At 39.5% G+C, this 12,531-nt stretch overlaps 1 protein-coding gene across 4 annotated transcripts in view; it reads left to right on the top strand.

Moving 5' to 3' along the window:
* The first annotated feature begins 4,520 nt into the window (after positions 1-4,520).
* Positions 4,521-12,531, top strand: part of PHF14 (PHD finger protein 14) — a 157,645-nt gene continuing 149,634 nt past the window's right edge. For all 4 annotated transcript variants that reach the window (XM_027723217.2, XM_027723215.2, XM_027723216.2 and 1 more), the window contains exons 1-2: positions 4,521-4,598; positions 5,072-5,182. In XM_027723217.2, coding sequence (XP_027579018.1) covers position 4,598; positions 5,072-5,182 — 112 coding nt within the window. In that variant the 5' untranslated portion in view covers positions 4,521-4,597. The remainder of the gene's footprint in view (positions 4,599-5,071; positions 5,183-12,531) is intronic.

Here is a 12,531-nt window from a genome sequence, read left to right as displayed (position 1 = left end):
GAAAATTCAGCAGAGAACAGGAGGCCAATGCATTGTGTTAAGCAAATCTGTATGGCAAATGTTGTCTGCTGTAAAGAAATGGTAGATGAAAGGAAGAGTAATCTGTGAAATATACTGAATTCAAACTTAAGAAATTTATGATTTATGCAGCCAAGGTGAATTAACTGGAGGGATTAAAATGGAAAAGAAACATGGTAGACACTGAGGACAATCATTACAATCGATATGGCAACATCAGAGCTGCATTTTTGAAAACCAGAGGAAGGAACATTCATGTAAATGAGAAGGGAGATGAGCCTAGACAAGAATTTTAGCTGAATGGGCAGATAGGAAAGCTGCACATGAGGTATGTTTTGCAATGAATGTTTCAAATGTAACTTCAGTGGCAGAATCTGCCATGAGGTCTGAGTTGACGATGATGTCCTTTGTACAGGCATGAGTGACAGGGGGTGGTCTCATAGTGGCTGAAAAGTAGGTAGGCATATAGAGCCAGGTGGGAATATATATATAAATGTATGTATATAATTCAGAAAGCTCTACTTTTCCTGGACTCTTTTACAACATGTGTACCATACAATCAAAAAACCCCCATAATTAATTGACTGAGGCTAAGCATGGCCTTAGGACTGCAAGAAATCTCTCAGTATCTGATGGGAACATTCCCTGGCAGCATTTGACTGCAGTAGACCTTGTAGCAGCCTGTAGTTTATTTCAAAGCCTTATTGTTGGAGACTATTCATACTGAACTTTCTCCCTTTGTAATTTAAAACGGCAAGGGCATCTGATTCAGTCTTTTTATATTTTACCATATAATACCGGACAAAAGAGCAGAGATCATTTTAACTGCAATGGCACAGTTAAAGAGTAAAAGCTGGAAAAATTCTCTTTGGAAAGATATTTCAAGAGTTCAGTCTCCCTACTACAGATGGTGATGTTTTGATGGACAAAAAAGAATTTGCTGTTTGGATTCAGACAGGTAGGTCATGCCTATAATTGTCTGCTCACCGACAGGAAAAAAAATAGATACAAGATTTCAAACTATTATTTCTCCATTCACAGCTGATGGATGAGTTAAAAACATACTTACTCTTGAGTTTATTCCCTACTTGAAAAAATGTTGTACTTCTTCCTTTGAAAACTTGAGAATTTCATTAAACTAAGAATGATATTTTTAAGGTAATTTATGTGACTGTGACTGTATTCTCTGTTGACTTGCTATTGTGTAACTCCTTCTAAAATGGTCTTAACAGAACCACAACAAAGATTCTTTTTTTCTTAAGGCAAAAGTACAGGCAGAAGATACTATTTTGTCTCTTTCTCTAGCAGTTGAAGAGCAGCACTGAAATGGAGATTCAGACACCTACTCTTGCAACAGGCTGTGCTCTGAAGGCTCAACCTAAAGAGAAGCACTGAAATGCTGAGATAATTCAAAGACCTGATGTGCTTGACATGACCTGAAATACAGAAATATTTCTAGGCATTTTTTTAGGTATTATGTTAGTGATGGAGCTGCCACGACATTTTCATACTAGATGTACTGTTTCAGCTCTTCATAATTTTCCTCTAAAAATGACCTTTTAAGATAATATTTTGTAGTACTTAATAGGGTAGTACTTAAAGGTGCTAAACTGACAACATTTACAATCTATTTAATGGATATAGCAATGTCAGTACAGTGCCCAGCTCCCAGCAGCATGCCAATAATACCTCTTTTCTTCAACCAAAAAGGCAACTGAACATTTCAACATTCTCGATTATCTGCTGAGATTGGCAAAGGCCTCGCAGAAATAAGGGGATTAGATATTCTGAAGGTTCCTTTCGTTTGGAGCATGAATTCTCCCTTCTTTTCTCCTTACTTGAAATAATGTGACTCTACTATGGGAAGTTAGCATCTACTAAGGGGGAATAACCTTTTAATAGGTGGTGTTTTAATAGCCAGAATCTTCCAAAGAATGATGACCAAAAGAGAAACTGCTAGTTCTACTTAATTTCTATGCTGTATGTTTTATTTACTTCTAATTACTACATTTGGAGTATTTGTTTGTAAGCCCTATGTTTGTTGCCCAGAATGTTAGGGAAACAGTGAATAAATTTTAGTCACTTCACAGTTCTTTTCATTTTATTGATGTGGGTTTTTTTTCCCTTTTGAGAAATGAGGGCAAAGTATGCAAGCTGAGGACAGAAGATAACAGTGTGTGCATGCTATTTTCAGAAATGAAAATGTGAATATTCCTTTGGAGAGGGAAAAAAGGGGAGGGGGGAAGGTTTGAGACAAGAAAGAGTAAGAGAAGGGCCAAGAGGGCTTGAGTAATGGTACAGAGTACATAAGAGGAAAGGAGGAAGGAACAGCTGGGGAATGTGAGGTGCTAATGAGGAGCAGGGGCAGGCAGCCATTAATTAACTTCTGTTTGGTCACCTATTCCTGCCAGAATGATGTAGGTAGAGACTGGAATAATCCCAGCTTTGCAGGCTGCCCCAAAGGGCTGAACTGAAAGCCAGACAGTCCATACATCTGTGTTGACATTCATATTTAAGGGATTTGTAAATTCCTTCACTGTTCTACTCGGTGCTCCTCTCCCCTTGTCTCGTGCTGAAACCTCTCATTCTTCAAAGCTGTCTATGCCCCTCATTCTGATCTTCTGTTTGGGCAAATTTGGGGGCAGTTCTTTACTTTTCCTTCCCCTTACACGTGACTTGAGCTGTCCTGCCAATCACTGTGTATGGCACAAGATCAGGGGCTTGACCGTTGGCAGGAAGCGTTGTTGCACATGTCAACATGGATCTGCAGAGCCTAAACGAGGGAATCTGAGCCCTGCCACTTGTCTTTTAAGACTGAAATAGTGTGTGAAGGGAAAGTAGGATGAGGATGCCAGTTAAAAGGAAAAAACCACTCAGGGAGTGAAAAGCTAAGACATATGCAACTCCTATTGAACAGGGAAGCTGATCAGAGTTTTGAAGAAAATACTAGAGTGCATGAGCCAATAGCATATTTGGGTAGAGCTGGCAAAACCAGGTTCAGGACAAGAATTCATTTTGCAGTCATCCTTCCTATGTAGCCAAAGAATTTATGGAGGAAACAGGTGGTGTCAGTGTGAACACATCAGCTGTGAATGTGATAATGTGGTACAAGAAAACTAGGAAATTCAAGCACAGAACTAACATAGAATACACACTTATCTTTGGAATTTTCTGTCCTTTCAAAATACTCAGAATTGGAAACACAGAAAATTATTGTTGAAAATATTTCAGCTGCATAATTACATCATTCACCGACTAGTCATCTCTGTGCTCTATTTAAAAACAGAATGCTTATATACCAATGACACACTACCCATCTTTGCAATATCAAGGGAAGTTTTGGCTGTGGGAATGCTTATGTGGGTGATACATGCTAAATGTAATGCAGGCTCTGGTCATGGGTTGTACACTTGCCAAACTTTATGCTCCCTCCACGCTTCATTGTAGACCTAGTTTGGCCCTACTTGCATTTATCCAGTGTTAAACACGTCTTCCAATTTTAAAGCCCTTACAATTCTGCTGGAAGTTTTCATGTTTAGCACTATTCTTGATCCTTGAGCTCTTGAAATCATACCAGTGTGCCAGAGCATCAGTTAAGATGCCCTTGTTCTTCTAATTACAAAAACAAGTTTGAGGAAAAAGCCAACCCCAGATTGTTCCCTCAGGTCCTTTTAAACACCTCATAAAGGTTTTGTGGTTCACTTTGGCGAGGGGGGGGTTCCAGCAAAACTGCGTGTGGAACTGAGGCGAAGTCAGGACTCTGTTGAACAGGCAATGGCTCAGCACTGCTCTCCTTCGCTGTCTGTCTCCCACCATTAGGTTTTGTGCTTTTGAGCTCCCAGGCCTGTGTGATGAGGTCAAACAATAATCCCTGGGGTTTGTTTGGTTTGTATTGTCATAGAATCATAGGACCACAAAATGGTTTGGGTTGGAAGGGGACCTTGAAGATCATGTATTCCAACCCCCTTGCCGTGGGCAGGGACATCTTCAACTAGACCAGGTTGCTCAGAGCACCAACCAACCTGCCCTTAAACACCATTTCGCCCCCCTCCCCCCTTTTTTTTTCTTCCCAATGCATTGGGTTGCTGTTGTTCAAAAGCGCAAGAATGAACTTGACAATACAGGAGAGTCCACGAGGAACAAAGCTCTTAGAGCGGGGGTTAAATGAGTAGAGCTTTATAGCGCTTCCTTTCCACGTGGGGGGAACGGAAAAGTGCCAGAGTAGGTTCTTGAGGTAATACAAGAGATCCTGAGCAGGCAGCCCCTGAGAACGAATGGCGTTGCTCTGAGCCCTTGTGAGCGGCGCTCGTCGCTCCCGGGACTGCCTGTGCCTCCCCCAGGGGCGATCCCGACCATGGAACAGCGGCCGCCTCCTGGCGCGGGTCGGGCCCGGGCACGGCCCCTCCTCGGCTTCGCCGCGCGTTGCGCAGGCGCTGGGGCGGCGCGTGCGCGGCGGGGCGGGCGCGCGCGGGTGTGCATCCGGGTCGCCGCCGTGTCCATTGTCTGGGGAAGGGGCCCGGGGCTCGGCGGCGCTGCTCCCGAGGGCCCCGCCCGCCTGCCGCACACCCGCGCAGCCTTTAGTAAGTCACCCGCGCCCACCCTGCCGGCCCTGCCCCGCGGAACTGTCGCGCTGCCCGTGGAGCGTCCCCGCCCTCGGGCGAGCGGGCGCATCCCTCGGTCCCTCGGGCGTCCCGCGGTCCCGGCTGCACGTCCCCCCTGCCTCGAGTCGCTGGCGGATCACGCCGAGGCGCTTCCTCTGGGGATGCTGGTGGCTCCAGGGGTGTCCGGCCACTCCAGTGCCCGCCCAGCGTTCCCGGGGCCGCGGGCAGCCCGCGGTGCCGGTGCCGTGCGGGTTCCCGGCGCCTGCAGGGAGCACCCGCGCTCCGCCGGGCGGACCCTGCCCTGCCTCGCCTGTGTGAGCGGCTGTCCCCGCGCTGCGCTCGGGACTGCCCTGCCTGTCACCGCCGTGCTGCCTTTTGATTTAAATGCCCGTAGCGATGCTGAAGCCTCACTGTGCCACCCTATAACAACACTGTGGTTTTTTTCCCTGCAGTGGACCGCAGTTCGAAGAGGAGACAAGTGAAGCCTTTGGCAGCTTCGCTGCTGGAAGCTTTAGATTATGATAGCTCTGATGACAGTGATTTTAAAGTTGGAGATGCTTCAGGTAAATATGCTTTCTCATCTCCTTGGTTCAGAATTTTCTCATTTTTGGTTTATGGTTGCTTATTTAATATTATACAGGAGACAGAATGCTTGTCGTGAACTGTTGGGACTTGGAGCCCCTTGAAGGGAGTGACATGATTGCGTAACTGGAAGTCAGTAGTTCAACTGTGATGATTTTTTTCTCAGCAGAAATCTCATGATTATCAAACAGGTTTTGGTAGAAGCATTTGAGTAGCTGCTGTGCAGATTGCCTTAGGTGTATTTATTGGTTTTTATTTCTTCAATGTAGGGATTTGTTTAAAATTTTTACTGTATTTGTATTGAAATAAGAAAGACCTAAAGCCATTTTGTTTTGAAGAAGTCTGGATAATAGTTGGTTGTGAACTTAGGAACTTGCCTTTTTCTCAAGGTTAATTCCAGTGGGTGAGTAAGAACCTAAAGCAGAAAGATAATCTGTTCAGGCTATTATTGTTTTTTTACAATAGGTAAACTTAAGATGTCTATTCAGATAGTTATACAGAAAGGTGTATGCATTTCATACTAGGTGGAAGTCCTTGCCCCAGTGTTGTTGTTTTGCAGTCTTTTCTATATATGCAGATTCCTATATCTTCAGTGAACATTCACAGAAACTGAAAGTAGACAAGATGTCAAAATAAAATTAATAAATTCAAGAATAGTTGGAGGGAAGGGAAAGAAGGGGAAGGACCAAGTTTGTCAGTAAACTGCACGTTGGATGTTCTGTGGCACATGCTGGGGGAAATGAGGGAGATATAGGATGTTTAACATATAAGAAAAGCAGCTCATTAAATAACTTCACTTTGTTATTTCTGCACTGGGGATGCTGATGTATGTTTTCATGTGGTTTACAGAGTAAAAATACTCCCCATCTCCATTTAAAGGCTTATTTATTAACATTTGGCCAGGTCCTCTGTATTGGTGAACTTAAAAATGCTTGATAATAATTCATCCAGTGTCAGTTTTAAGATATGCGTTAATGCTCCTTGTTTGTGGTTTGTTTTGGTTTGTTTGGTTTGCTTTTCCTGGTGTGGTTTTTAGGGGTAGGGTTTTTTTTTTTTTTCTTCCCCTTTATCCCCCAAGCTTAGACATATTTTCCTTAGTTGTTTTGGTAGAAGCAGGCTTCAATGGCATGAGAGAATAAAACTGATGTAACCTTACCAATTTCATGCTAAGACTATTGGGGACTTGTTTCATTTACTCTTTTAACTTTGTTCTGGGGATTTTTGATCCTTTCTTTTGAGTAAGGTACAATTTGCCGTAAAAGGAAATGATTTTTAATTACCAGAGAAAACCTCCCTGTTCTGGAACAGCAGTGTAGACGGGACTTAAGGGAAAAGATTTGGAAAGGGAGTATGGGTGATGAACACAGAATTCAGAGCAGTATATTAGTTGATCAAAAAGACAGTAATTAATTAAAAATAATGAATACAGCTTCCTGACTCAACAATGTGTAAATGCAGAATATTCATTTGTAATTGATATCCTTTTTGACTTTTAGGATATTGTATGTATGCTTGGGGGTCAGGTCAGTATCTAACCTTTAGAGTCAATCTCAGTTTCATTTTGAGGAAGTTGAATGGATTTTCCCTGAAAAATGCGACACCGAATTGAAATGAGTGTATGAGAAAAACTCAAGTTCTACTTAAAAAATGTTTTTCTAATTGCTGTTTTGTGTTCATTTATCTGATACAGTGTAGTTTTAGCATTTCTGAACCTGTATCTATTATTGATAGGAGAAATGAATGTTCTGTTTAGTAAAGTTTAAAATTTAGTGAAAACACTTTGAAATAGCAAGAGAGTTTGATATTTTACACTATATTCAAAGATTTTTCAATGTGAAAGAAGAAAGTTATGAGCATTTGGAGAAGTTGGGGAATAGAAAGTTATTACAAATAACCTCTTCAGTGGAAAGAAAAAGAAAATATTTCTTACATGTAATGCAAGTTAAATGAAAAGGTGCAGGATATTTGAAACAGAATATCTGTGCTGATTTAAAAGGAAGCTGGTATAACATAGTCTTAAATTTGGTTGTACTTAGTCCATTAGATTTGGATGGAAGAAGTGATGAAATAAAAGGACTTTTTTATATGCACACACACATACATACATATAAATAAAATGAATAATTTCAAAGTTTATATACATATATATATGTAAGGAATTTGTGTGTATGCGCATAAGCAACCCTACTAGACAAGTTCCATATTGTTGCTAATAAAAAACAGGTTTTCCTTTTTCTCACTATGAATTGAGCCTTCAAAGCCTAATGTGCCTTTTTCCAGTACACTCAGAGATGTTGCTCTTTTTCTTCTTTTATTGACTGTAGAGGTCTCTCCATGTGCAACCTGTTGCAAGTCAGTATTTAGTATGTGTTTGAATTCAGAATGACGTGATATAGTTTGCTTGCAAAAGGAAATTAATGTGTCAGAAGGAAGAATCAGTTAGAAGTGCTTTGAAAACGAGCATAAATTCTACTTATGCACTCAGAAAAGTCCTGTAAGTATGGTAGTTCTGCAGCTCTACAATATGTTTATTTCATTCACAAATGCACATAAAGGTGTTTAAAATAATAAAACAAATTTGAAAGTTAAAAGTTAAAGGATTATTTAAATACTGAATTAAAAGAATTCTGAAGTTGTTTTCTCCCTGGTGATTTTGTGATGTCCATATGTATGAGATTTAGGATCTCCAGTGGTATATGCTAGTACATGATACTGTGCAAATCTATGAGGACTGAGCTCTGAACACTTAAACTTTTACACATGTTCATTGTTCTGCCAAATTTCTGGGAATGTGCAATGCAGTAAGTATTTGAGAAGTTGTTATTAAATACTTTTAGGAAGGAATTGGCATTTCTGAATTTTTGTATTTGGAGTCCTGGTGCCTTGGTAAATTTTTTTCATTACAGAAAATATTTCAGATCACCTAACCTCCATTTCCACCAAAAAATCCATAGGAGATGTGGCCTTTACTTACAGTGTAGTTAATTTCTTTTCTTTTGGATTTAGGTCACACCAACGGTCAGTTACTGCCTTTACCGCTTTAAAGATCTCAACATTCTGACATCTCTTTAGGGAAACTGATTTTGAAACTGTTATATTTTTGTAAATTTACTTAATGTAAATAGTTTTCAGGCCTTCAGGCTTTTCATTATGTTAATATTGGACGAAGCACTTTTTAGTGGCTTCTCTGTTTCTAGTAGTAATGCCATGTTCTAAAGTACTGTATTCTTCTGTTTTTTGTAAACATCCTGAATAATTTGTTCCTTAAGAAAGAATGTCATATGTAATCTTAATGTGGGATGAATCAAAAAAACCTGTCGCTTTGGAGTCGGAATGTACAAATATGTGAGTTGAAATGATGGTACTGTAATATACACAACTGAAGGTTATTTGAAGTTTGGCTTTTAAGTTAACCAGAGCATGCTTTGGAAGTTTTTTTGTTGTTTTTTTTTTTTTTTTTCCTGCAGTGAGAGCAGCTGGAGATATACTGATGTCAGAAATCAGAGTATAGGTGTAGAGTAATTCCCGGCAGAACTCCAAAGCAAGGATTTACCACTTTCTTCTCTCTTACCACTGAACTCAGTTTCGTCAGCACATGTACTAAAATTGAAATGATGCAGAGAAATGTAGTGTAGTCCCTGAACAATAATAATATGTGAATTTAAGGACTGGCTCTCTCTCGTAGCGTAGCTAAGAAGAGCATAGCTGATTGCTGCCTTGAAGAACTGATCCTGTCACCACTTCTGCTACAAGTCTTGTAGACTCAAATTTTTAGACACATTGGTAATTTTTTTTTTGGTGTTGAGTGCAGAGCCTGACTTGCATATGTATTATGTACCATTATTGCAATTGAAGTCAGTAGGAACTCTGTTTAAAACATGTAATGATCTGCATAAATGCGTATATTAGGTATTCTGAAAAACCTGTGACTTGATCTAGAAATAAAAAGTTGCAAATATAATTACCTTTCTGTAATTTGTTTCCTGTTAGCACAACGGAGATTCTGCTTTTGCTTTCCCGTACAGAATGTTGTAATATAAAGAAATGTTTGCAAAACGTCAAAATACTCTAGTGATAAACAGTACTGAAATCTTGATGAAGAAACTAATACATTTGTTTTTGAGTCTAAACTTAAATGATATGCAACAGTAAAGTTGTAAGGTGTTTTCAGTAGACAGTGAAGGTAAAAGAAAATATTGATGAGTTAGTCATTGGTAAATTATTACATAATTACATATTAATGTGTAGTTCCTCAGAGTGGAATTCACAAGGGCTTTTTCCAATTGAGAAAAGGGAAAATGCAAGCATTATTTTCTCTTGGATTATTTTCCTTTCAAGTAAAATATTTGTCTGTACAAACGTCTGCCACTTGAAGCAAAACTTTGGAGTGACTGACAAGCATTTCCAACTTTCATTCCCTTTGGAAACACTGAGATTTCTGTTATTCCTTGTGCTTACTGACACCAGAGGAGATATGTAACAGAAATCTAGGCTTCATTCCAGTGTCTGTACAGGGCGGATTTAGTGATGGAATGACATTATTTTTCTTTGGTTTTGCCCTACTGTGACTTTTTATGCCTTGTCTTGCCAGTCTGTCTGCCCCTTACAGACCCCTTGCTCATTGGCTCAGTGTCGTTCTGCTTGTTCACTCAGTCTTAAACAGGATTTTTGTGGTCTCCTACTTTACTACTCCTACTTTACTTTCTTTTACATTTCCCCTTTTTGTGTGTGTATGTGTCCATCTCTTGTGTATTCCCTGCCACACGGAGAAGATTCTTTTGTGTTTTAGTTACTCCAGCTTGGTGGGGTGGTCTTTCTGTAGCCTGACCTCCTCTGAGAGTCCAGACATGCTCAGTGAGATGTTTCAAGTGTTTCAGGAGCATGTACTTGTTACAGGGCGTCAGAGACTTAGTCTTAATTTGTTCCAAATGCATGTTCATCTGTCTTTTAAGACGTCACTTCCCCTGTACAAGATATAAAACTCTTAGTTTTTGGGTTTTTTTTAAATATATATTCTAGCTTATTATTCAGTTATTTGTATTGGAAGTCAGTTTTATGGATTATTTAGGACTGCAGCTTTGCTGAGGAAAGTCATGGGCTATGCAGTACTTTATCCCAAAGAGATGTTAAAAATGAGGAAACTGGAAAATGTCAAGGAACTTCAAGAGGTAGGGCAACCAGTTTCATCTGTGTTATGACATTGTCAATAAGGCACTTCCTAATGACTCAAGTCAAAATTGGCAACCTTTAGTTTTGAGTGGTTTTGTGACTTGAATAAAAATCTACCGAAATGCGATATAATTACTGCTAGTGTAAAAGGGAAGAAACTGCTTACTAAATTACTTTCCTTTATGTTCCCTTCCCATTGTTTTTTCTATTAAACTAAATACTTGTTTTCTGAAACCTGTAATCACGAATCAGTGGTCATTTTCATTTCCTGCTCTGACCAGTCAACAGCTGCAGTTAATACAGATTAGATACTTCTCTTCAAAGCATTATTCGAGAAACATCTTTCTCTCCATAGAGCAGTAGGATCTTAGTCTTTATTGGTTTGGTTTTGTGTGTTTTTAATCATTTTACTTTGGACAGTTCAATTTCTTTAACTGCCAGCATTAGTGGTGTTGAATTGCCAGTAGTCTACCAGTGTTTAATCATCATACGTGGCAAAATAGCACAGGAAGCCGGGGGGGTATATCTAACTGGTGTTAAATTCTCTTTTTTGAAGTTATGTTGAAAGTGAGGTATTAAACCTTTTCAGTTCTTGCTTGTTAAAGCATAATGGACTTCTGTGTCTTTAATCTAATAGACAAATGTACCAGTTACACAACATTGTCTTTGGCAGTTTAAAACTTCCTATTTTCCATGTATGATCTAGGTTTTCCTGCCTTTTTTTAACATCCAGTTATTAATGTTGTAACTTCCTAATTAGTTTAAACATTTCCTTAAGGTATTCTGGAGAAGTACAGCTGATTTTACATGTTTGGTATAGCACATGTGCAAAGGAGTTTTTGTGAGTCTGGAGTTCTTCTTGTAAGGAAGTTTATGGGCAGAGGCTGTTCCATCTGTCAGGATGCAAACACCCTGGATAAGGGGTTGTACATGGTATGTAACATGGTGTTTTAGCAGAGATACCTAGAGAATTTCACCATGTGAAAGACTTGTTCGCCTTGTGATGGGGAAGAAAGAGGCTAAAGGACCGATAGGCAAGGTGGTGGTGCTTGAGTGACATTAACCTCACCTGTATCATGGTTTTTGTTACTGCCCTCAAAAAGAGGGTATTGTGAAGGCTTCTGTGGGCTGGATAACTTGTCACATGGTGACTGTAGGTTATTATTGAACAATACTATTTAGCAGTAATAACTTGGTAGTTTCTTTCTATATTGCATGCTCAGTTTTTCAGGTTTTTCACTACTTCTCAATGTTCCAGGATCCTTGATTGTATTCTTGGTAGGCAGCTTAGAGCATGCAGGTAAGACTCAACCAGATAGGACTCAGTGCAAATAAAAGAACTTTCTAATGTGATTCCAAATGTTCTTGTCTACTGTTTGGAGTTGGTTAAGCTTTATTAATGGAAGAGGCAAGTCCAAAATTGAGTCCATGATTGCCTTTAACTAGCTTATCGTTTAGAGTTCACTTAAACAATAAATCTGCTTTTTACAGAGCTGCTTGTTAAGCTAAATACTGCATTGAAGAATTAGACTGTCTCCTGTGAGTGGTTGGCTATGTACTTATGTTGTGCAGCATTTACTCTCTGTATAGATGAATTTTCTTAGAATGTTAAAAAAAATAAAAAATTTTGGGGTATCATGTTTAGAGTTGTTTGTAAAATGGTCCTGCAAAACCCTGGGAGGATTTCTTTTTGACTGCTGTAGTGATTTTAGTAGCTTTACCCTGAAGTCTTGTGCATAGTACGTATTATACAAGACTCCACAGCTGAGTGGAGTGTTTCTTTATTACACTTTTTTTTTGGTATGTTAATTCTGTAGCATAATGTTCTGTTATGGAGAATTCCTTTCAGAGTTATCCTCTTTGGATTTGACTGCCACCTGCTGTTGTGCTTAGTAAAGCTAAGAATACAAGGTGTAGAGGAATAAATGATGTCTTTCTCCCAGCTGTTATCTTTCATATTTGTTCTCAGTGGAACTCTATATTCTTCACTATTTGATGGTGTATCTGGCCCCATCTTTCACTTAGAGTAGCTTGACTTCTTTCCCATAGGAAATGACATGATATGGTTGCCAATTTGAAATAGCCATTCTTTAAGCATTTCTTTCAAGGAGAAAATTGTATACTACAGCCTCTTCCTCAGTAAAAGTACAGCTGACAGAAG

The sequence above is a fragment of the Pipra filicauda genome, unplaced genomic scaffold (assembly GCF_003945595.2).
Source record: "Pipra filicauda isolate LSUMZ 115617 unplaced genomic scaffold, ASM394559v2 scaffold66_size7647185_pilon, whole genome shotgun sequence".
Taxonomy (NCBI): Eukaryota; Metazoa; Chordata; class Aves; order Passeriformes; family Pipridae; genus Pipra; species Pipra filicauda.
This window is presented reverse-complemented; position numbering and strand designations above follow the sequence as displayed.